Raw genomic sequence first — 21,978 nt, 5'->3', positions numbered from 1 at the left:
TACAAACAGAATCTAATCTTATTACCGCTCAACATTCCACCAGACTTTTACTTCTCTTGTGGTCAAAGTTTTATGAGCAGGGAGATAAAACTAGTAAACTACTGGTCAAATATCTGCACCTCGGTTAATCCCACTGGCGAAACAACATCAGACCCATTAGAAATTAACAAAACGTTTTTATAAATCCCTATATGCATCCGACCATTCTCGTGTTCCAGAGGGTCTCGAGTCTTTCTTTAGTAAGGTTGCCCTTCCTGTGTTGGATCGAACTGTGAGTGAGGAGCTGGAGGAACTGGAGAGGCCTGGAGTTTTATAAAACATTTTAACACTGCAGCAGTGCCTCACAACATTACAATTGGAAAAGTGACTGTAGGTCTTTATGTGAACACAACTGGAGAGTTGTCTGTCTGTATTTCAATCTGTCTGTCAGTGTGTGAAATAATTTCTGAATCTGCAGACGTCATCTTGTACTTTGTCTGTAATTAGATATTAAAATGTGTAAAACATAAAAATAAATAAATAAATGAATACATTTTGGAAGCAGTTCGCCCCGTATCTGTTTGAGATGTTGATTGAAGCTTCTGTTTTGGGCGAGCTCCCTCAAGCTTTTAAATCAGACATGTATGTCTTTGCTTTTGAAGAAAGGCAAAGATCCGCTGCAGTGTGGCTCCTATCATCCCATCAGCTTGCTGAATGTGGACTTTAACTTGTTATCTAAACTTCTCGCTCTTCGTCGAGAGCAGGCGTCGGCAACCCGCGGCTCCGGAGCCACATGCGGCTCTTTCGTCCCTCCTTGTCCCACTGCAGTTCATCCCGGAGCAGGGAGGTATGGGAGGTAAGGCAAAGCGCACCCAGAGCCAATTGCGTTGTGCAGTGCCGCTACAAAGAGTGGGGTAAAATGTAGGCGGAGCGAGGCAACGTCATTACGCACGAAGAACGGGCTCCACAGCTCAACTGGAGTCTGAAGCTGGGAGCTTCCTGTACCTTTCACAGTAAAACTGCGACAATTCCAGGAGGTTCATTCCAGACTTGTTGAGAGTGACGGAACATTCTAGTGAATTACACAACAACTACAGGACATTAAAGCCACAACACTCACACTCATGGTTCTAACAATCCACATCTCCCACATTTATCTTCCATTTTAATAATGTGTAGCAATAAAGGAGCTGATGGCTGCAATGCATTATGGGAGTTTCTGTTTGTGGTGTTTTAAATGTAATTATTGGGGGTTATGTTAGGTTTGTAGTGTTTGTAATACTTGTGTTGTTGTTGCTTAGTTCATGTAGTTTAGTTTATTAGTTGTAAGTTGTCAACCAGCAGTGAAGAAGGTTTTGTGTGTCGTGTCCTCCTGGCATGGTCTTCCTGTGGGACTGTCAAAATAAAGTGTGTGCGGCTCTTTGGATGTTGAGTTCAGTGGGAAACGGGACCAAATGGCTCTTTGAGCATTAAAGGTTGCCGACCCCTGGTCGAGAGAGTGTCCTACCGTCAATTATCTCACAGGACCAAACCAGATTCATTCACCAGACACTCCCTTTATCACTTTAGAAGGGTCTTTAATGTGATATCTAACCCTCCTTCAAAAACTCTTCCTGGAGTCTTCCTGCCACTTGATGCTGAGAAGGTTTTAGATAGAGCACAGTGGGATTGCTTGTTTTTTGTTTTGGGACCATTTGGATTTGGGGCGAAATTTGTTTCTTGGGTTAAGTTATTGTATTCGTCTCCACAAGCCTCTGGAGAAGAGTGGAATTTTTCCTGTGAATAAATTAGCCAAAGATTGTCCACTGGAAAAAAAAATTCCATTCAAGATATCTAAATCAGGCTTTGTTTATCTGGGGGTAAACGTCGCTGACTCTTTGTCGCCCTGCTTCAACAAATCAAGCTAGATTCTGAAAGATGGTTCTTACTTCAACGTTCCGTTGCTGCCAGAATCAATTCTATTAAGATGAATATTCTCCCACGTTTCCTGTACTTATTACAACGTATTCCAGTCTCCCTTCCTCTTTCCTTTTTCAAAACAGCAGGTAGCCTTATGACAGATTCTATTTGGAACAAAAGAACACCCAGGTTGTGACTTCAGATCCTACAGTGACCCAAAGAGTGAGGTGGAATGGCTCTGCCAAACCTTTTATTTTATTATTGGCCAGCGAAAAGAAGGAATTCAAACTGCTGGCTTCGTTATGAGAATATTGAGAGCCCTCCATTATATGGCTGGTTGTCGTAGCAAATTCTACACTGCCGGTGACATTGAAATCCTTTATTGTGCTCCTTTCATCTTCCACTTCTCCCTGTTCAAAGAATGTTATTGTTGCCTCTTGTTTCAAAATCTGGAGCCCATTTAGGTGCTTCTTTGGGCTCCAAACCTTTTCTGTCTGAAGTGCTTTATTTCCTCGAAGTGGAAAACATCAGGTTAACCCCGTCGCTTTTTTCGTATGTCAAAAACACAGAATGTCATCTTGATCTTGACTGAGAACCTCGCTTGACAAATGTGGTTTTATGTTATTATTTTACTTTATATTATTGTTAATCATGTTTCTCTTGTCTTTTTAAGGGGATGTGTGCCAGGGGAGGGGTGTGGTGGGGGTGAGGGCTTCACTTGTTTGTAGTTGGCTTGTTTTTGTTGGGTTAAAAAAAAAAAATATATATATATATATATATATATATATATATATATATATATATATATATATATATATATATATATATATATATATATATATATATATATATATATATATATATTGTGCAGAAAATGTGTGACCCAATAAAAAAGTTTTAAAAAATAAAGTAATTTATATCTATTTGGAGGTAATTACATCTATTTATAGCTATTTGCAGTTGTTTAGAGCTGTTTAGAGCTATTTATATGTAATTATAGCTAGTTAAAGTTACATCTATGGAAATTTATTTACAGTTATTTAGAGCTATTTATACTTATTTAAAGTTATTTATATCTATGTAAAGTTGTTTATCCGTAGCTATTTAAAGATATTTAAAGTTATATCTATGTAAAGTTATTTAAAGTTATTTAGAGATATTTATTCTTAAAGTTATTTATATATATATATATTTGTAGTTATATATCTATGTAGTTATTAATATCTATTTATACCTATTTAAAGCTATTTAAAGCTATTTACAAAGATCAATAGCTATTTATAACTATATAAAGCTATATAAAGTTATTTAATGTTATTTATAGCTATGTATATCAATGCAGCATTATTTATATTATTTATACCTATTTAAAGCTAGTTACAGTTATTTATAGCTATTTATAGCTATTTATATATAATTATAGCTATTTAAAGTTATATCTATGACAAATGTTTTTACAGTTATTTAGAGTTATTTATAGTTATTTATAGCTATTTATAGCTATTTACAGTTATTTACAGTTATTTATACCTATTTACAGCTATTTAAAGTTATTTACAGCTATTTAAAGTTATTTACAGCTATTTAAAGTTATTTATAGCTATTTAAATTTATATCTATGGAAATATTTTTACAGTTGTTTAGAGTTATTAATACTAAAGTTCTAATATAGTTATTTATATGTATTTATAGCTATTTAAAGTTATTCAGATCTATGTAAAGTTATTTAAAGTTATTTATAGCTATTTAAAGATATTTAATTCTATTTATAGCAATTGAAAGATTTTATAGATATGTATAGGTAAAGTTATTCAAAATTATTTATAGCTATTTAAAGCTATTAAAGGTTATTTAAAGCTATTTTAAATTATTTTAAGCTATTTAAAGTATTTATAGATATTTAATATATTTAAAGTATTTATAGTTATTTATAGCTATGTTAAGTTATTTAAAGCCATGTTTAGATATCAATGGCTATTTAAAGATATTCAAGCTATTTAAAGGATCCATAGTCATTTATAGCTATGTATAGCTATCTAAACTGTTTTAAAGTTATTTAAAGCTATTTATAGCTGCTATGCATTTTCTACTGCTAGGCAAAGATAGCTGCTACAGTTTTAGCTTTACAGGCTGCTTTTCCCCCTTTCTTTATTTCTTCTCTTTTTATGTTTTCCTGAACTATTCTAGCATGTTTGATTGATTCAGTTGAGTTTAATTGATTCTGTATTATTAATTTATTTGAGCAGTTACACGCCCAGCTCGTCTGGCTGCTTCAGCTTCACCTGTTTTTATCCCAGAGATATTTTCTGAAAATCGGTGGCACGTACATAAAATGAGATATTGTGAAAGCTCCACAGTCACACGAGGCTCCAGCGTGGATCCAGAGTGGCTCGATTGGCTCTATCCATCATCCATAAATCATTCATTCATCTTTCACCTGTCCATACATCCGTTATCAATCCATCATCCAACCATCTTCCAACCACCATCAACCGCTCTCTCACTCATTCACCAAGGCAGTTTGGGGTTCGGCATGTAGGCAGGCAGAGATGGGAATCAAACCTGGTGATGCTAGCTGATGATGCTACCTGGTGATGCTACCTGGTGATGCTACCTGATGATGCTACCTGGTGATGCTAGCTGATGATGCTATCTGGTGATGCTACCTGGTGATGCTACCTGGTGATGCTACCTGGTGATGCTACCTGGTGATGCTACCTTGTGATGCTACCCGGTGATGCTAGCTGATGATGCTACCTGGTGATGCTAGCTGGTGATGCTACCTGGTGATGCTACCTGGTGATACTAGCTGATGATGCTACCTGGTGATGCTAGCTGATGATGCTACCTGGTGATGCTACCTGATGATGCTACCTGGTGATGATATCTGGTGATGATATCTGGTGATGCTACCTGGTGATGCTACCTGGTGGTGCTAGCTGGTGATGCTACCTGGTGATGCTACCTGATGATGCTACCTGGTGATGATATCTGGTGATGCTACCTGGTGATGCTACCTGGTGGTGCTAGCTGGTGATGCTACCTGGTGATGCTACCTGGTGATGCTACCTAGTGATGCTAGCTGATGATGCTACCTGATGATGCTACCTGATGATACTAGCTGATGATGCTACCTGGTGGTGCCAGCTCTTGCTAATGCTTTTCTGCGAGCAGCAGGGCCAGCAGCATTAGCTCTTTGGTGAGGGTTACGTTATCATATGTTTCTGGTCTTAAGAAGTGAAGCTCCATGAACAGATGAAGATATTGCGACTGGCTGGATGAACAATCAGTGTTGTTGCCATACTGGAGTTAGCTTTGTTAGCGTAGCACTGGAAGGATTTCTTCCCATATATGTGGTCGGACTGTATGAACACATCTGCTGCCTCTGCCAACATTACACTCATGTTTTTATCGTACTATTGTTACTAATAGAGATGCATCGCTACCCACCCTTAAATTAAGAGTACAAGTACTAACATTTAGTTACTTGCAGATACGAAGAACTCATTAAAGCCTGATTGGTAGTCTATACGCAATGTCAATGCTGCATCACATCCAATGTGTTGAAGGCTCCAGAACGCATGGCGTAGAGCGTAGCGCAGTGCATAGTGTAAAGCATAGCACAGTGTATAGCGTCTCTCTCCGCTCTGCGTTACAGTACTGCAGACTGGAGACCGAGCTGCTGGTGATCAGTCACTGTAATCATGATTATGTTCAAGTAGCATCGCTGGTGTGTGAGTCTGAAACTCTATAGCATGTAGCATCTAGCATGTAGCATGGCATTCTGATACATGGCAAAGAATCTCCACCACGACACCATCGCTCATCCTCTTTCATACCTGCTGCTTTCACTGCAGACGGATGGTGCCACGTAATACTCACTCAGTTGTATCAGTTGTATGGAGCTTTCTTTAAGTAGGAGTAGGAGTGCAAGTAGGAGGAGGAGGAGGAGGAGTATGAGTAGGAGTACTCCATGCAGAAACAGACCTTATACCTGCCACTGGCATTGGTGCGTCTGTAGATACTACTGGTTCTATCTGGTGAGCTCACGCCTCAGTTGCTGATCCTGCAGTGGCCTCCCTTCAGGACCACAAGTAATCTCATTACAATCCCACTGAAGTGACGTCATCAAACACCTGGACCTAAACAGGCCTGAGTCAGATGTAAACAACACATTGGATTGTTTCCCACCGCTTCAACCTTTGCCGACAGTCGTCTGGTAAAAATGGCGGCGGCTCTTCCAGACTGGTCTGATCTGAGATGATGAGCCGTCAAACTACTAAAACACTTTAAAGTTCTCATGTCATCTATCTTCACTTCCTCCTGCTGGTCTGGTCGGTCCAGAACCCTCCTTGTATTCAAAGTTTCCAGCTCCTCCTTGATTTTCCTCCATTAGAATATTGAATCCTAGGAGCTGCATTCACAATCTGCTGTGTCTGTGTGAGCTGGACTGGCTCCGCCCACACACGCCCACCTATGGGAAAAGGAGGAAGTATTTCCTCTCGTGGTGCCATGTGCCAAAGCAGAGCTGCCTCGTTGTGGGAGGAGTCAAAGGGGGAGGAGCCTACCGTGATTGTGATTGGCTAAACCCCGGATGACACTATATAGGGTTTGATTTCTGATTGACTGGTTGGAGCAACACACTTTTTAAAACCTGGAACAAGCCAGGGAGAGAGAGGACACATTGTCTACACATCTGGGGCGTCGTTCCAGGTGTGGTGTTAAGGGTAGGGTTGGGGTTAGTACCTTTATAGGAAGTGGATTTGGCCTTTTAAAGTTCTTCATATGGATGTAACGTTCAGTTTGGTAGCTGTTACGTTCGTCAGCTTCAATACGTCCTGCTCAAGCCAGATGTGGAAACACAGGCACACGTCACAGTGCAAAGCATCATGGGATTGATCCTGACACATCACAGTGCAAAGCATGCTGGGATGTGGACCAGGTGAAGCCAGCAGGTAGATGTGAGAAGGTTTCAGTCTGGAGGGAAGAAGAGCGACGGCCATCAGCGCTGACTGTGAGCTGGTTCACCCCCCCCCCCCCCCCCCCCCCCCCCTCCTCCCCCCCCAGGAGGCGTGCTGAGGGAACTGCCTGTTCCGTGTCACCCATGTTTTCCTCCAGGAGCTGCTTCGTTGCATCACCTCGGAGGTGAGCACGCCGGCGTCTCCCTGCGAGCTGCAAGCACGACTCCTTACTCAGCACGCTGGAACACCGTGCCACAACATGGAAGCTCCGTGAGCCATTTTGATCCAAACCTGCTCTCAGCTGAGCATCTGGAAGCATCTGGAAGCATCAGAGCTGCAAACATGGCTTCTCGCTCCTGTTATGAGTTGCAGCTGATTGCGTTTTTTTTTTTGTTTTGTTTTTTTCCCTCCCTACTGTGTGAATACTCCCGCCCCCCCACCCCACCCCCCACGAACCATCAGGTGAAGCAGGATGAAGAACAGAGGAGTGACTCCATTGTGCCATCACCAGAGCGCACAGGCTGGCTGTGTACACTGGGGATTCCTCTGCACTGCCAATACACCCCCCCCCCCCTCCCCCCCCCCCCCACACACACACACACACACACGCACGCAACCTCCTTTACGCACGTTTCACCTGCCTGAGTGCGCGCGCAGCGGGGCAGATGGAGACGGAGCAGAACAATAAAATCTTCCATCATCAGTGTTCATCAGTCCTTCATCACATGCGGGGTTAAAGGGAGGAGGGGAGGAGGAGAGGAGGAGAGGAGGAGAGGGGGAGAGGGGGAGAGGAGAGGAGGGGAGGAGGACGGGGGGGTGTAAACAGGCCCTACCCGCTGACGGTGGCCAAACGAGGTCCGGACCGGTTCGGATGCGCGTGACAGAATCCCTCCGACGGATGACAGGAGCGGCTGAGAGCGTGAGGAAGAGGAGGGAGGAGGAGGAGGATAAAGAAGCAGTGAAGAAGGAGGAGAAGCGCAGAGCAGCAGGAGGAAAGACTCTCCTCCGTTTACGTTACACCGGAGACTGGAACACAGTCACTCCTCCGGAAGTAACGTAACGGAGAGCAGCGTCACCTCTCTCTCTCGCTCTCTCTCTCTCTCTCTCTCTCTCTCTCGCTCTCTCTCTCTCTCTCACGCTCTCTCTCTGTCTCAAATTTCAGGTTTAACATAGTATGTTTTTTTAATAAAAGTTGATTTTCTGATTATTGAATGTCTATATTTAACTTTAATCATCCAGCATCCATGCATCCATCTATCATCCCTCCATCATCCATCTATCATCCATCCATGCATCCATTTATTATCCCTCCATCATCCATCTATACATCCATCTATCATCCCTCCATCATCTATCCATCATCCCTCATTATCCATCCATCATCCATTCGTACAGCCATCTATCATCCCTCCATCATCCATCCATCATCCATTCATACATCCATGCATCCATCTATCATCCCTCCATCATCCATCCATACATCCATCTATCATCCCTCCATTATCTATCCATCATCCCTCATTATCCATCCATCATCCATTCATACAGCCATCTATCATCCCTCCATCATCCATCCATCATCCATTCATACATCCATGCATCCATCTATCATCCCTCCATCATCCATTCATACATCTATACATCCATTAATCATCCACCCATCATCTATCCATAATAAAAATCCCTCACACACACACACGCACACACACACACACACACACACAGACACACACACACACACACATCTATGTGAGCACTAGTCTCTGCTTCCAATTTTAAATGCTTGATATAAAAACATAATAATCTAGATGAATCCCTTAAAACTAAACTTTGTTCAAATTGGGTGTAGCCTAGGCCAGTGGGAGGGGCTTGAACCAGTGGGAGGGGCCTGAGCCAGTGGGAGGGGCTTGAGCCAGTGGGAGGGGCCTGAGCCAGTGGGAGGGGCCTGGGTCAGTGGGAGGGGCCTGGGCCAGTGGGAGGGGCCTGAGCCAGTGGGAGGGGCCTGGGCCAGTAGGAGGGGCCGGAGCCAGTGGGAGGGGCCTGAGCCAGTGGGAGGGGCCTGGGCCAGTGGGAGGGGCCTGAGCCAGTTTCTCATGAATCACAGAGCAGCAGACTTTTGTTTTCATTGTGATATTTTGGTGCGTCAGATCAAATTAAGAGTCCCAGGACTTTATGAAGTAAGTCACATTAAGAGGAGCAAAAGAATCATCTGAAAGGATCCATAGAGTTTCTCTCTCATTCTGAACAGAAACATCAGCCTCATTCCTCTTGCGTTGATGAAAGCTAAATTGGGGATGCGCAGGTTTGCTGTCCCCTGCTGCACAAACTCTGTCACTACAGGAAAACAGAAAACAAAACCTCAAAACACTGGATTAAAGAGGAAAAGAAGGAAGGAATGAAAGCAAAGCTTTGGAGTTCATAGTTAGTGGTAGCTTTTATCTGGGAATTAATGAATTGCATTGTTGAGGAAACAGGAAGTCGTTTGAAGATTTAATTCTGAGGGTTCAGAAGAGGTCTTGGTTCTTGTTTTGGTTCTATCAGGAGGTCTGGACCCTGGTCTCAATCAGGAGGTATATCCAACTTGGTAGTCTTATTTTGACAGTCACCACATTAACAATCCAACTTGGTACTTTTATTTTGACAGTCACCACAATAACAATCCAATTTGGACTTCCAGGTAGAAATGAACAGCAGTGATTGTTAAAGTGGTCCGAGGCCCCCTGGTGGGTGCTGAATGTACTGCAGGTGGGGGTGGTGGTGTGTGTGTGTGGGGGGGGGGGGGCTTTAGTGGGTCCCGAGGGTACTGCAGGTGGACCAGGAGAGACAAGTTCCTCAGAAGCTTTTGTACAGACATGTCTTGAGTTGTCATGAAAGATAATCTAGTTCTAGATTCCTGAGGTCCAGATCCAGGTTCTCTGGAGTCCCTGCTCACTGCTCTTCATCCTGTCGTCCTGCAGCCTGCAGACTCAGATGAACCTGCAGCTCTGCTTCATCAACAACAGCGAGAGTGAGGAAGAGGAGGACGAGGCCAAGACCAGTACCAAGGAGGCCAACCCCGTGAGTCCAGGACTTTGGCTTTTGGGGTCCGGAGACTAAAAGTTACTTCTTTTTTTTTTTAGTGGCTCTGAGCTTCATTTTCATGATCTGGCCCTGGTCCAGCTCCTGATCCTGGTCCAGTTTCTATACTGAAAAATATTAATGCAAATTGGTAGTTTTATTTTGACAGTCACCGTAAAAACAATCCAAATTGGTAGCTTTATTTTGACAGTTACCGTAATAACAATCCAAATTGGTAGCTTTATTTTGACAGTTACCGTAACAACAATTCAAATCGGTAGTTTTATTTTGACATTCAAATCCAACTTGGTACTTTTATTTTGACAGTCACCATAATAACAATCCAATTTGGTAGCTTTATTGTGACAGTCACCATAATAACAATCCAACTTGGCAGTTTTATTTTGACAGTCACTGTAATGACAATCCAACTTGGTACGTGGACCCTGGTCTCTATCAGGAGGTCCGGACCCTGGACCCTGGTCTTGATTGTCACAGTAATAACAATCCAACTTGGTAGTTTTATTTTGACAGTTACCATGATAACGAGCCAACTTGGTACTTTTATTTTGACAGTCACTGTAATAACAATCCAACTTTGTTGTTTTATTGTGACAGTCACCACAATAACAATCCAACTTGGCGGTTTTATTTTGACAGTCACTGTATTGACAATCCAATTTGGTAGTTTTATTTTGACAGTCACTGTAATGACAATTCAATTTGGTAGTTTTATTTTGACAGTCACTGTAATGACAATCCAATTTGGTGGTCTGTCCACGAGAATGTCCGTGTTCTCCCTGTGCTAATGTTTAGAGCTCATTCTTCTCTGTTGCGTGTGTGTGTGTGTGTGTGTGTGTGTGTGTGTGTGTGTGTGTGTGTGTGTGTGTGTGTCGGCAAGGAAACGGAGCCTCGGGTTCTACATGAAATTTCAACCACATTCTGTGAGGGGTTGTCGTTCCGGTAAGCCACAATTACACTTTTATTTTGAAGGCAGAGACAGGACGTGTACGTGCTGGTGTTTCCTGCGTGAATTCCTCTGGAGGGAGTTTTTTTTTTTTTTTTTTTTGTTCGAACCCAGGAGGAGCTGAATCAGGAGGAGTAGACCCGGGAGGAGACGGAGGACCTGGACCAGGACTAGCAGGCCCGGGAGGACCTGGACCAGGAGCTCCCGACTCGCGATGTGGCGCAACCCCAGGAAAGTTCCACGGAACTCCGAGCGGAGTTAGAGGAGTTTCCCCCGGGCCGAGAGAGAGTGAGTCACCGTGAGCTGCTGGAGTCTGAAACTCTTTCAATCTGTTTTAAAACACACACACACACACACACACACACACACACACACACACACACACACACACACACACACACACACACACACACACACACACACACACACACTTTTTCCATAATCGAACAGTACATACATACACATGTTGCGATTACCATATGCAATCACAATTGTGAGCTGCAGAGAGTGTGTGTGTGTGTGAGCTGCAGAGAGTGTGTGTGTGTGTGTGAGCTGCAGAGAGTGTGTGTGAGGTGCAGAGAGTGTGTGTGTGTGAGGTGCAGATAGTGTGTGTGAGCTGCAGAGAGTGTATGTGTGTGTGAGGTGCAGAGAGTGTGTGTGTGTGTGTGTGTGTGTGTGTGTGTGTGTGTGTGTGTGTGTGTGTGTGTGTGTGTGTGTGTGTGTGTGTGTGTGTGTGTGTGAGGTGCAGATAGTGTGTGTGTGAGGTGCAGAGAGTGTGTGTGTGTGAGCTGCAGAGAGTGTGTGTGTGTGAGGTGCAGATAGTGTGTGTGAGCTGCAGAGAGAGTGTGTGTGAGCAAAACCCTGACAAGTTTCAACTGTGAAGAGAAAACCAGTTGATGGAGGTGATGGAGGTGATGGAGGCCGAGGGTTTCCTGTCAACAAACCAACGGGGGCAACGTTGAGGAAACTAAAATATAAAACGTTGGAATCCTAGAAGTAGGATCCTAGAACTACAATGCTCAATCCTCTACATGCATCTTTGAACTAGAATTCTAGATCTGTGGATGAAACGTAGATCTTGTGGTGGAATCGTAGATCCTGCCGGGAATCATAGATCCTGGGGGGAATCATAGATCCTGGGCGGAATCATAGATCCTGCGGGGAATCATAGATCCTGGGTGGAATCCTAGATCCTGGGGGGAGTCATAGATCCTGGGTGGAATCATAGATCCTGGGTGGAATCATAGATCCTGGGTGGAATCCTAGATCCTGGGGGGAGTCATAGATCCTGGGTGGAATCATAGATCCTGGAGGGAGTCATAGATCCTGGGGGGAATCCTTGAACGAGAATCCTAGAAACAGAATCCTAGATCCTGGGGGGAATCATAGATCCTGGGGGGAGTCATAGATCCTGGGGGGAATCCTAGATCCTGGGCGGAATTCTAGATCCTGGAGGGAATCATAGATCCGGGGGGAATCATAGATCCTGGGGGGAATGGAATCATAGATCCTGGGGGGAACCCTTGAACCAGAATCCTAGAAACAGAATCCTAGATCCTGGGGTGAAATCCAAGAACTACAATTCTAGATCCTGGGTGTAAACGTAGAACTAGTCACACCCACAACCACCAGCAAGTGGTGATGAAGAGGTTGAGGATTATTGTGATGATGACCATGGTGAGGATGATGATGATGATCCTGCAGTCTGCAGATGGAGGGAGAGAAGGAGCGACAGATGCAGCAGTGGGAGGAGAAGGAGAGTAACGAGGCGGACGACGACACCAGAAGCGATGAGGGCGACGCCGACAATGAGGAGGAGGAGGAGGATGAAGACCGCGAGGGGGCGGAGCTTGTCTGGCAGGAGGGCTACGGCGAGGACAACCTGGGCCTTCCCATCATGCATTGGGAGGCGCTGAGTCTGCGCATCGCGGAGCTGGAGAGGCAGGAGGAGGAGAAGAAGGAGAAGATGGTGAAGGTCAAATTGTCACTTTAACTAATCTGAAGTGGTCTGGACTAATCTGAACTGTTGTGAACTAATCTGAACTGTTGTGAACTAATCTGAACTGTTGTGAACTAATCTGAACTGTTGTGAACTAATCTGAACTGGTGTGAACTAATCTGACATGGTGTGAACTAATCTGACATGGTCTGAACTAATCTGAACTGGTGTGAACTAATCTAAACTGGTGTGAACTAATCTAAACTGGTGTGAACTAATCCAAACTGGTGTGAACTAATCCAAACTGGTGCGGACTAATCCGAACTGGTGTGAACTAATCCGAACTGGTGTGGACTAATCTAAACTGGTGTGAACTAATCCGAACTGGTGTGAACTAATCCGAACTGGTGTGAACTAATCCGAACTGGTGTGGACTAATCCGAACTGGTGCGGACTAATCCGACCTGGTGCGGACTAATCCGACCTGGTGCGGACTAATCTGAAGTGGTGTGGACTAATCTGAACTGGTGTGGACTAATCTGAAGTGGTGTGGACTAATCTGAACTGGTGTGGACTAATCTGAACTGGTGCGGACTAATCCGACCTGGTGTGGACTAATCTGAAGTGGTGTGGACTAATCTGAACTGGTGTGGACTAATCTGAAGTGGTGTGAACTAATCTGAAGTGGTGTGGACTAATCTGAACTGGTATGAACTAATCTGAACTGGTCTGGACTAATCTGAACTGGTGTGAACTAATCTGAACTGGTGTGGACTAATCTGAACTGGTATGAACTAATCTGAACTGGTCTGGACTAATCTGAAGTGGTGTGAACTAATCTGAAGTGGTGTGGACTAATCTGAAGTGGTGTGAACTAATCTGAACTGGTGTGAACTAATCTGAACTGGTGTGGACTAATCTGAACTGGTGTGGACTAATCTGAACTGGTGTGGACTAATCTGAACTGGTGTGGACTAATCTGAACTGGTGTGGACTAATCTGAACTGGTGTGGACTAGGGATGCTCCGATCAGGTCTTCTGCTGCTGATCGTCGATCACATGAAATTGACTGTAAACTTTTCAATTTAGTTATGATGAGTGCCATTGGCTAGATGATTTGGATAAAAGGAACATAAAATCATCTGAATTTAGACAAAAGGATGTTTTTACTTTTCCAAGTGAAAAAATACAGAAACCTTGTAAAGTGAAAAACACGTCAGATGACCTCCTATCAGTAACGCAGTCTTTAACAGATTGAAAATATTAAAGCGCCAACAGGCTAAATAGTGCAAAACAATCTAAGAAATAAAAGGCAATATGTCTCAACACTGCCGCGCTCAAATATTGTTAAAGAAACAAAACAACTTGACGCTTTTCTTCTCATTCACAAAATAAATGTCGAAATTTGCATCAATCCAGTGACTGTTAAACTCAAGATTGCTCCATAAATCAGCTCTGGTGGGGCTACGTCAGTACACTGTGTGGAGCTCTGGTGGGGCTCTGTCAGTGCACTGTGTGGAGCTCTGGCTGGGCTACATCAGTACACTGTGGTGGAGCTCTGGCGGGGCTACGTCAGTACACTGTGTGGAGCTCTGGCTGGGCTACATCAGTACACTGTGTGGAGCTCTGGCGGGGCTACGTCAGTACACTGTGTGGAGCTCTGGCTGGGCTACATCAGTACACTGTGTGGAGCTCTGGCGGGGCTATGTCAGTGCACTGTGTGGAGCTCTGGCTGGGCTACATCAGTACACTGTGGTGGAGCTCTGGCGGGGCTACGTCAGTACACTGTGTGGAGCTCTGGCGGGGCTACGTCAGTACACTGTGTGGAGCTCTGGCTGGGCTGCATCAGTACACTGTGTGGAGCTCTGGCTGGGCTACATCAGTACACTGTGTGGAGCTCTGGCGGGGCTATGTCAGTGCACTGTGTGGAGCTCTGGCGGGGCTACATCAGTACACTGTGGTGGAGCTCTGGCGGGGCTACGTCAGTACACTGTGTGGAGCTCTGGCGGGGCTACGTCAGTACACTGTGTGGAGCTCTGGCTGGGCTGCATCAGTACACTGTGGTGGAGCTCTGGCTGGGCTACGTCAGTGCACTGTGTGGAAGCAGGGCTATGTCAGTCCACTGTGGTGGAGCTCTGGCTGGGCTACGTCAGTACACTGTGGTGGAGCCTTGTAACATGTGCCCCCCCCCGCCAGGTAGTTTTAACTTTGCATCACTCTCACAGACCTTAACGTTCCACACGGTCGACATGTGTGTTGTTGTTTGCAGTCTGTGCAGTGTGAAGTAAAAGGGGGCGGGGTTTGTTTTCAAATCAAGTCAAATCAATCTTTATTTACATAGCACTTTTTTATACAGTGAAGTAACACAAAGTATTTTAGCAAGAATTACAAACAGTGCAAAGATAAAATAGATGAATAAAAAGCAAATGAACAAACACACACACACATGCAGACACACATTAAGTGAAGACATGCCTGGTGATATGGAGACATGGCAGGACACCGAGGACTGAGGTGAGGAAAGGGCCGTCCACACTGGGGGCGGCACCACTTCTAACCAGAGGGGGCGCCACCCCACAGACGTAGAGGAACCACTCTACTCATACAAATTCAGTTAATAACCTAATAAAAGTAGAAAGTTAGATAATGATCTAAAATAGATAAAAGTACATAAATACATTGATAAAATACATAAACATATATCCATAAATATATAAAAACATGCACATATATAAAATCAGTTAAAAGCCTGGTTAAAAGGGTGAGTTTTTAACCTTTATTTAAAAACCTCAACAGACTGAGCCCCGAGGCTCCCGGCAGGCTGATAGGCAACGCCGATCACGTGTTTTCCACGGAGATCGGCCGATAATTATCAGGGGCTGATCGATTGGAGCACCACTCCTCTGGACTAATCTGAACTGGTGTGGACTAATCTGAAGTGGTGTGAACTAATCTGAAGTGGTCTGAACTAATCTGAAGTGGTGTGAACTAATCTGAACTGGTCTGGACTAATCTGAAGTGGTGTGGACTAATCTGAACTGGTCTGGACTAATCTGAAGTGGTGTGGACTAATCTGAAGTGGTCTGGACTAATCTGAAGTGGTCTGGACTAATCTGAACTGCTGTGGACTAATCTGAACTGGTGTGAACTAATCTGAACTGGTCTGGACTAATCTGAAGTGGTCTGGACTAATCTGAACTGCTGTGTACTAGTCTGACGTGGTCTGGACTAATCTGAAGTGGTCTGGACTAATCTGAACTGGTCTGGACTAATCTGAACTGCTGTGAACTAATCTGAACTGGTCTGGACTAATCTGAACTGGTCTGGACTAATCTGAACTGGTATGAACTAATCTGAAGTGGTGTTAACTAATCGGAACTGTTGTGAACTAATCTGACATGGTCTGGACTAATCCAATCTGGTCTGGACTAGTCTGAACTGGTTTTGACTAATCTAAACTGGTGTGAACTGGTCTAATAATCTGAACTGGTCTGAACCAGATTAGAATCCTCAGTGTCTCCTCGTGGAGAGGACATGACGTTGTGATGTGTCCTTCAGGGCGGAGCGTCTCTGGACAGACGTGCCGTCCCGCTGAGCCGAGTGGAGGACAGAGGGAGGAGGTCCGAGAGCTGGCAGGACGGAGACGAGGCCTGTAACAGCCACGTGCTGGCGCTCACCTCCCGGTACAGACACACCCACCCACCCACCCCTCCCTGTCTGTCTGTCTGTCTGTCTGTCTGTCTGTCTGTCTGTCTGTCTGTCTGTCTGTCTGTCTGTCTGTCTGTCTGTCTGTCTGTCTGTCTGTCTGTCTGTCTGTCTGTCTGTGTGTGTGTGTGTGTGTGTGTGTGTGTGTGTGTGTGTGTGTGTGTGTGTGTGTGTGTGTGTGTGTGTGTGTGTGTGTGTGTGTCCTTTACCTCAAAAACAATCTGAAGACTTCCAGGTAGAAATGAACAGCAGAGTGTTAAAGTGGTCCGAGGCCCCCTGGTGGGTGCTGAATGTACTGCAGGTGGTGGTGGGGGGCCCCCTCTAGTGGGTCCCGAGGGTACTGCAGGTGGACCAGGAGAGACAAGTTCCTCAGAAGCTTTTGTACAGACATGTCTTGAGTTGTAATGAAAGATAATCTAGTTCTAGATTCCTGAGGTCCAGATCCAGGTTCTCTGGAGTCCCTGCTCACTGCTCTTCATCCTGTCGTCCTGCAGCCTGCAGACTCAGATGAACCTGCAGCTCTGCTTCATCAACAACAGCGAGAGTGAGGAAGAGGAGGACGAGGCCAAGACCAGTACCAAGGAGGCCAACCCCGTGAGTCCAGGACTTTGGCTTTTGGGGTCCGGAGACTAAAAGTTACTTCTTTTTTTTTTTTTTTTTTTTAGCGGCTCTGAGCTCCATTTTCATGATCTGGTCCTGGTCCAGCTCCTGATCCTGGTCCAGTTTCTATACTGAAAAATATTGATCCAAATATGTAGTTTTATTTTGACAGTCACCGTAAAAACAATCCAAATTGGTAGCTTTATTTTGACAGTTACCGTAATAACAATCCAAATTGGTAGTTTTATTTTGACAGTTACCGTAACAACAATTCAAATCGGTAGTTTTATTTTGACATTCAAATCCAACTTGGTACTTTTATTTTGACAGTCACCATAATAGCAATCCAATTTGGTAGCTTTATTGTGACAGTCACCATAATAACAATCCAACTTGGCGGTTTTATTTTGACAGTCACTGTAATGACAATCCAACTTGGTACGTGGACCCTGGTCTCTATCAGGAGGTCCGGACCCTGGACCCTGGTCTTGATTGTCACAGTAATAACAATCCAACTTGGTAGTTTTATTTTGACAGTTACCATGATAACGAGCCAACTTGGTACTTTTATTTTGACAGTCACTGTAATAACAATCCAACTTTGTTGTTTTATTGTGACAGTCACCACAATAACAATCCAACTTGGCGGTTTTATTTTGACAGTCACTGTATTGACAATCCAATTTGGTAGTTTTATTTTGACAGTTACCGTAATAACAATCCAAATTGGTAGCTTTATTTTGACAGTCAAATCCAACTTGGTACTTTTATTTTGACAGCCACCATAATAACAATCCAACTTGGTACTTTTATCTTGACAGTCAAATCACACTTGGTAGCTTTATTTTGAAAGTCACCGTAATAACAATCCAACTACCCTGTTTTCAATGTTTCATGCCAGTTGTCATGGAAACGGACATCGTTTTCAAAACGTTAACATTTAAACGTGAAACTGTTTTTAAACAAAAATGTAAAACGATGCGTTTTTACTTGAGGTGTTGTGTGAATGCAGCCTGTGGAGGAGGAAGATCCTCCTGTCTTCTCATGCTCTCCTTATCCTCTTCTCATCTTCATTCCATCCTCATCTCGTCCTCTTCTCATCTCCATTCCATCCTCATCTCGTCCTCTTCTCATCTCCATTCCATCCTCATCTCGTCCTCTTCTCATCTCCATTCCATCCTCATCTCGTCCTCTTCTCATCTCCATTCCATCCTCATCTCGTCCTCTTCTCATCTCCATTCCATCCTCCTCTCGTCCTCTTCTCATCCTCATCTCCATTCCATCCTCATCTCGTCCTCTTCTCATCTCCATTCCATCCTCATCTCGTCCTCTTCTCATCTCCATTCCATCCTCATCTCGTCCTCTTCTCATCTCCATTCCATCCTCATCTCGTCCTCTTCTCATCTCCATTCCATCCTCATCTCGTCCTCTTCTCATCTCCATTCCATCCTCATCTCGTCCTCTTCTCATCTCCATTCCATCCTCATCTCGTCCTCTTCTCATCTCCATTCCATCCTCATCTCGTCCTCTTCTCATCTCCATTCCATCCTCATCTCGTCCTCTTCTCATCTCCATTCCATCCTCATCTCGTCCTCTTCTCATCTCCATTCCATCCTCATCTCGTCCTCTTCTCATCTCCATTCCATCCTCATCGTGGTCCTGTGCAGACGAAGCGAGGAGCCTCTCAGGTTCAGAAGGTTCCTCCAGCTGCTGCCAAGCAGGAAAAATCCAGAAGCCGAGGCTTCAGAAACACTCTGAGGAAGCTGCGAGACCGACTGAGAGCCGACAACAGGACTCTGGTGAGCCTGCTGAGGACATAGACCTGTCCCCCGATGTCCCCCACTGTCTCCTCACTGTCCCTCACTGCCCCCCCCCCCCAGGCTGCAGGCAGCTCCCCCACCATCGTCCCACGGACTCACCTGGACCTTGGAGACCTCCAGAGCTACAGCATCAAGGACCTGACAGCTCTTTGTGCTTCTCTCAGCCAGAACATTCAAGGTACAGCAGCTCCTTAGAACAACTACCACAACAACAAATACCACAACAACACCTACCACAACAACACCTACCACAACAACACCTACCACAACAACAAATACCACAACAACAACTACCACAACACCTACCACCACAACACCTACCACAACAACACCTACCACCACAACACCTACCACAACAACAACTACCAGAACAACAACTACCAGAACAACAACTAACACAACAAGTAGCAGATCTCCTGGACTGTCAGTCTCATAGCTTCTGCGGTGGAGTCAGACTGTAGGTATATTGTGACTGTGCAGTGGAGTCAGACTGTAGGTATATTGTGACTGTGCAGTGGAGTCAGACTGTAGGTATATTGTGACTGTGCAGTGGAGTCAGACTGTAGGTATATTGTGACTGTGCAGTGGAGTCAGACTGTAGATATACAGACTGGAGTCACTCGTCGGAGCTACAGAACTGTTTGCAGCATGTTGTCAGGAACAACATCAAAAAAATCATCCAGTCCTCTGACTGTCATTGGACCTTAATTATGTGTGGCTGCAGGGCGTCCTGATGGTCTCATGACCTCCAACAGGTCTCATGACCTCTAACAGGTCTCATGAATTTTAAAGGGTCTCATGACCTCCAACAGGTCTCATGACCTCTAACAGGTCTCATGAATTTTAAAGGGTCCCATGACCTCCAACAGGTCTCATGACCGCTAAAAGGTCTCTTGACCACCAACAGGTCTCGTGACCTCTAACAGGTCTCATGAATTTTAAAGGGTCTCATGACCTCCAACAGGTCTCGTGACCTCCAACAGGTCTCATGACCTCTAAAGGGTCTCGTGACCTGTAAAGGGTCTCTTGACCTCTAACAGGTCTCATGAATTCTAAAGGGTCTCGTGACCTCTAAAAGGTCTCATGACCTCTAAAGGGTCTCGTGACCTCCAACAGGTCTCTTGACCTCTAAAGGGTCTCTTGACCTCCAACAGGTCTCGTGACCTCCAACAGGTCTCGTGACCTCCAACAGGTCTCGTGACCTCCAACAGGTCTCGTGACCTCTAAAGGGTCTCTTGACCTGTAAAGGGTCTCTTGACCTCTAACAGGTCTCATGAATTCTAAAGGGTCTCGTGACCTCTAAAAGGTCTCATGACCTCTAACAGGTCTCATGAGTTCTAAAGGGTCTCATGACCTCTAACAGGTCTCGTGACCTCTAAAGGGTCTCATGACCTCTAACAGGACACGGGTGAGACCAGAAGTGACGGACCAACCAGCATCCAGCACCTCGGTCGTTGTCCAATCAGAGCGGCCGTTTGGTTTTTCACGTTATGGTTCATATACTGGAGGGTTTGTATGCGACTGTCCTGAGAGCCAATCAGATTCCATCGCTTCCTGTTTCAGACCTGAGCTCGGAGCTGGTTGGACGTCTGCAGGTGAGGGACCAGCTGAGGACGGAGCAGGACGCCATGCTGCTGGAGGTCCAGGACCTGACGTCCCTGTGACAACATGCTCCTCGTCCACACACCTGGAAAGACTGAATGCAGGTGTTCACCACAGCGGACCAGTCACACTGCACTAAGCCCCGCCCACTAGGTGTCATGGCTGCTGTGATGGAGGAAGAACTGGTGAAGAGCCTGCTTACTGCAGGTTTCCTAGTGAGAACGGGAAGCTGGGGTTGGTTTCCATGACGACAGTGTGAACTAACAAAGCCAAGCTTTTGGGAATCAAGTTCCAGAGCGAATCTTCAATCCGTCTGAATAGAGAAAACAAAACCTGACTAGCAGTCGTTGTAGTGATACTACTAGTAGTGGTAGTAGTAGTAGTAGTGGTGGTAGCAGTAGTCGTAGGAGTAGTGGTAGTACAACAACAGAATTTAAGAGCTCTCCATTCAAACAGGAGCTCAGTCACAGGGTCTGGTTCTGCAGGCTACAGGGCCTGTTTTCACTAACGGTACGAAGAAGTGGGCTCATTAACATGTAGAGTTGAGTTTAAAGTGTCGTTAGAAATTAATCCTAATCAAATTTTGTTCAAACTGAACGAACAGGAGGTCAAGCATTTCATGTTCTCGTCTGTACTGGTCTGTTCCTTCAGCCAACAAGAAGAAGCAGTCCCCCCTCTGACAGGACAAACTTCCTTTTTAGTTCACCAGATTTTCAAAGTAAAAGATGGTTTCACAGTAAAGTGTGTTCAGTGCGCCGGAGGGAGCCACTTCCTGGAACACTTAACGACCATCTGATCTTCGCCGTGTCCGTGAGGCTGGATCCCTGGTCCAGAGCCAGGCAGTCGTCCTCTCTCATTTCACTCCGGATTCACACTGCAGCGTCACGGCGCCCCCTGCTGGGCTTCATGTGGAACTTCTCTTCTCAGTTCTATGGATTCATGAGGGAACTTTTTATGAGGTCTACTTTTTCTATTTTTAACAAATGATTTTTTTTTACCAGCAAAAAAAAATGCTTATACAAATTTGTAATTTTTTGTAATGATATTTCCTACTTCTTTCACAATAAAGGTCTTCATCTCATTCTTGGTGACATTTTATTATGAAACTTTATTCTTTTATGTTTTATTTCAGTTGAGCAAGTGAGTTTTGGTTCATCTCTTGACGGGCTTTGGTGGAGGTTTGTGTTCCTAGGTGGCGCTAGAGAGCACATTTTGGCACTGGGGGATATTTTTTTAATTTTAGCACATTTTTCACCAGTCCTGATTAACGTACCAGACCAGCAGAGTGATGGACCAGCAGAGTGAGGGACCTGCAGAGTGATGGACCTGCAGAGTGATGGACCAGCAGAGTGATAGACCTGCAGAGTGATGGACCTGCAGAGTGATGGACCAGCAGAGTGAGGACCTGCAGAGTGATGGACCAGCAGAGTGATAGACCTGCAGAGTGAT

At 44.9% G+C, this 21,978-nt stretch overlaps 1 protein-coding gene across 3 annotated transcripts; it reads left to right on the top strand.

The window, feature by feature from the left end:
* Positions 1-10,989: 10,989 nt before the first annotated feature.
* On the top strand, positions 10,990-21,610 carry LOC308147347 (schwannomin-interacting protein 1-like). Of its 3 annotated transcripts, none has more exons than XM_080519459.1 (7): positions 10,990-11,151; positions 12,575-12,838; positions 16,361-16,485; positions 17,002-17,101; positions 18,775-18,906; positions 18,988-19,105; positions 20,491-21,610. In XM_080519459.1, exons 2-7 carry the CDS (start codon positions 12,575-12,577, stop codon positions 20,589-20,591), a joined length of 840 nt encoding a protein of 279 aa, XP_080375585.1. In that variant the 5' UTR covers positions 10,990-11,151; the 3' UTR covers positions 20,592-21,610. The 3 variants fall into 3 exon arrangements, with proteins under 3 accessions (XP_080375585.1, XP_080375586.1, XP_080375584.1); XM_080519460.1 differs by having other exon boundaries at positions 12,568-12,832; XM_080519458.1 differs by having other exon boundaries at positions 12,568-12,838.
* The last annotated feature ends 368 nt before the right edge of the window (positions 21,611-21,978 follow it).

The sequence above is a fragment of the Blennius ocellaris genome, assembly GCF_963422515.1.
Source record: "Blennius ocellaris genome assembly, chromosome: 23".
Classification (NCBI taxonomy): domain Eukaryota; kingdom Metazoa; phylum Chordata; class Actinopteri; order Blenniiformes; family Blenniidae; genus Blennius; species Blennius ocellaris.
This window is presented reverse-complemented; position numbering and strand designations above follow the sequence as displayed.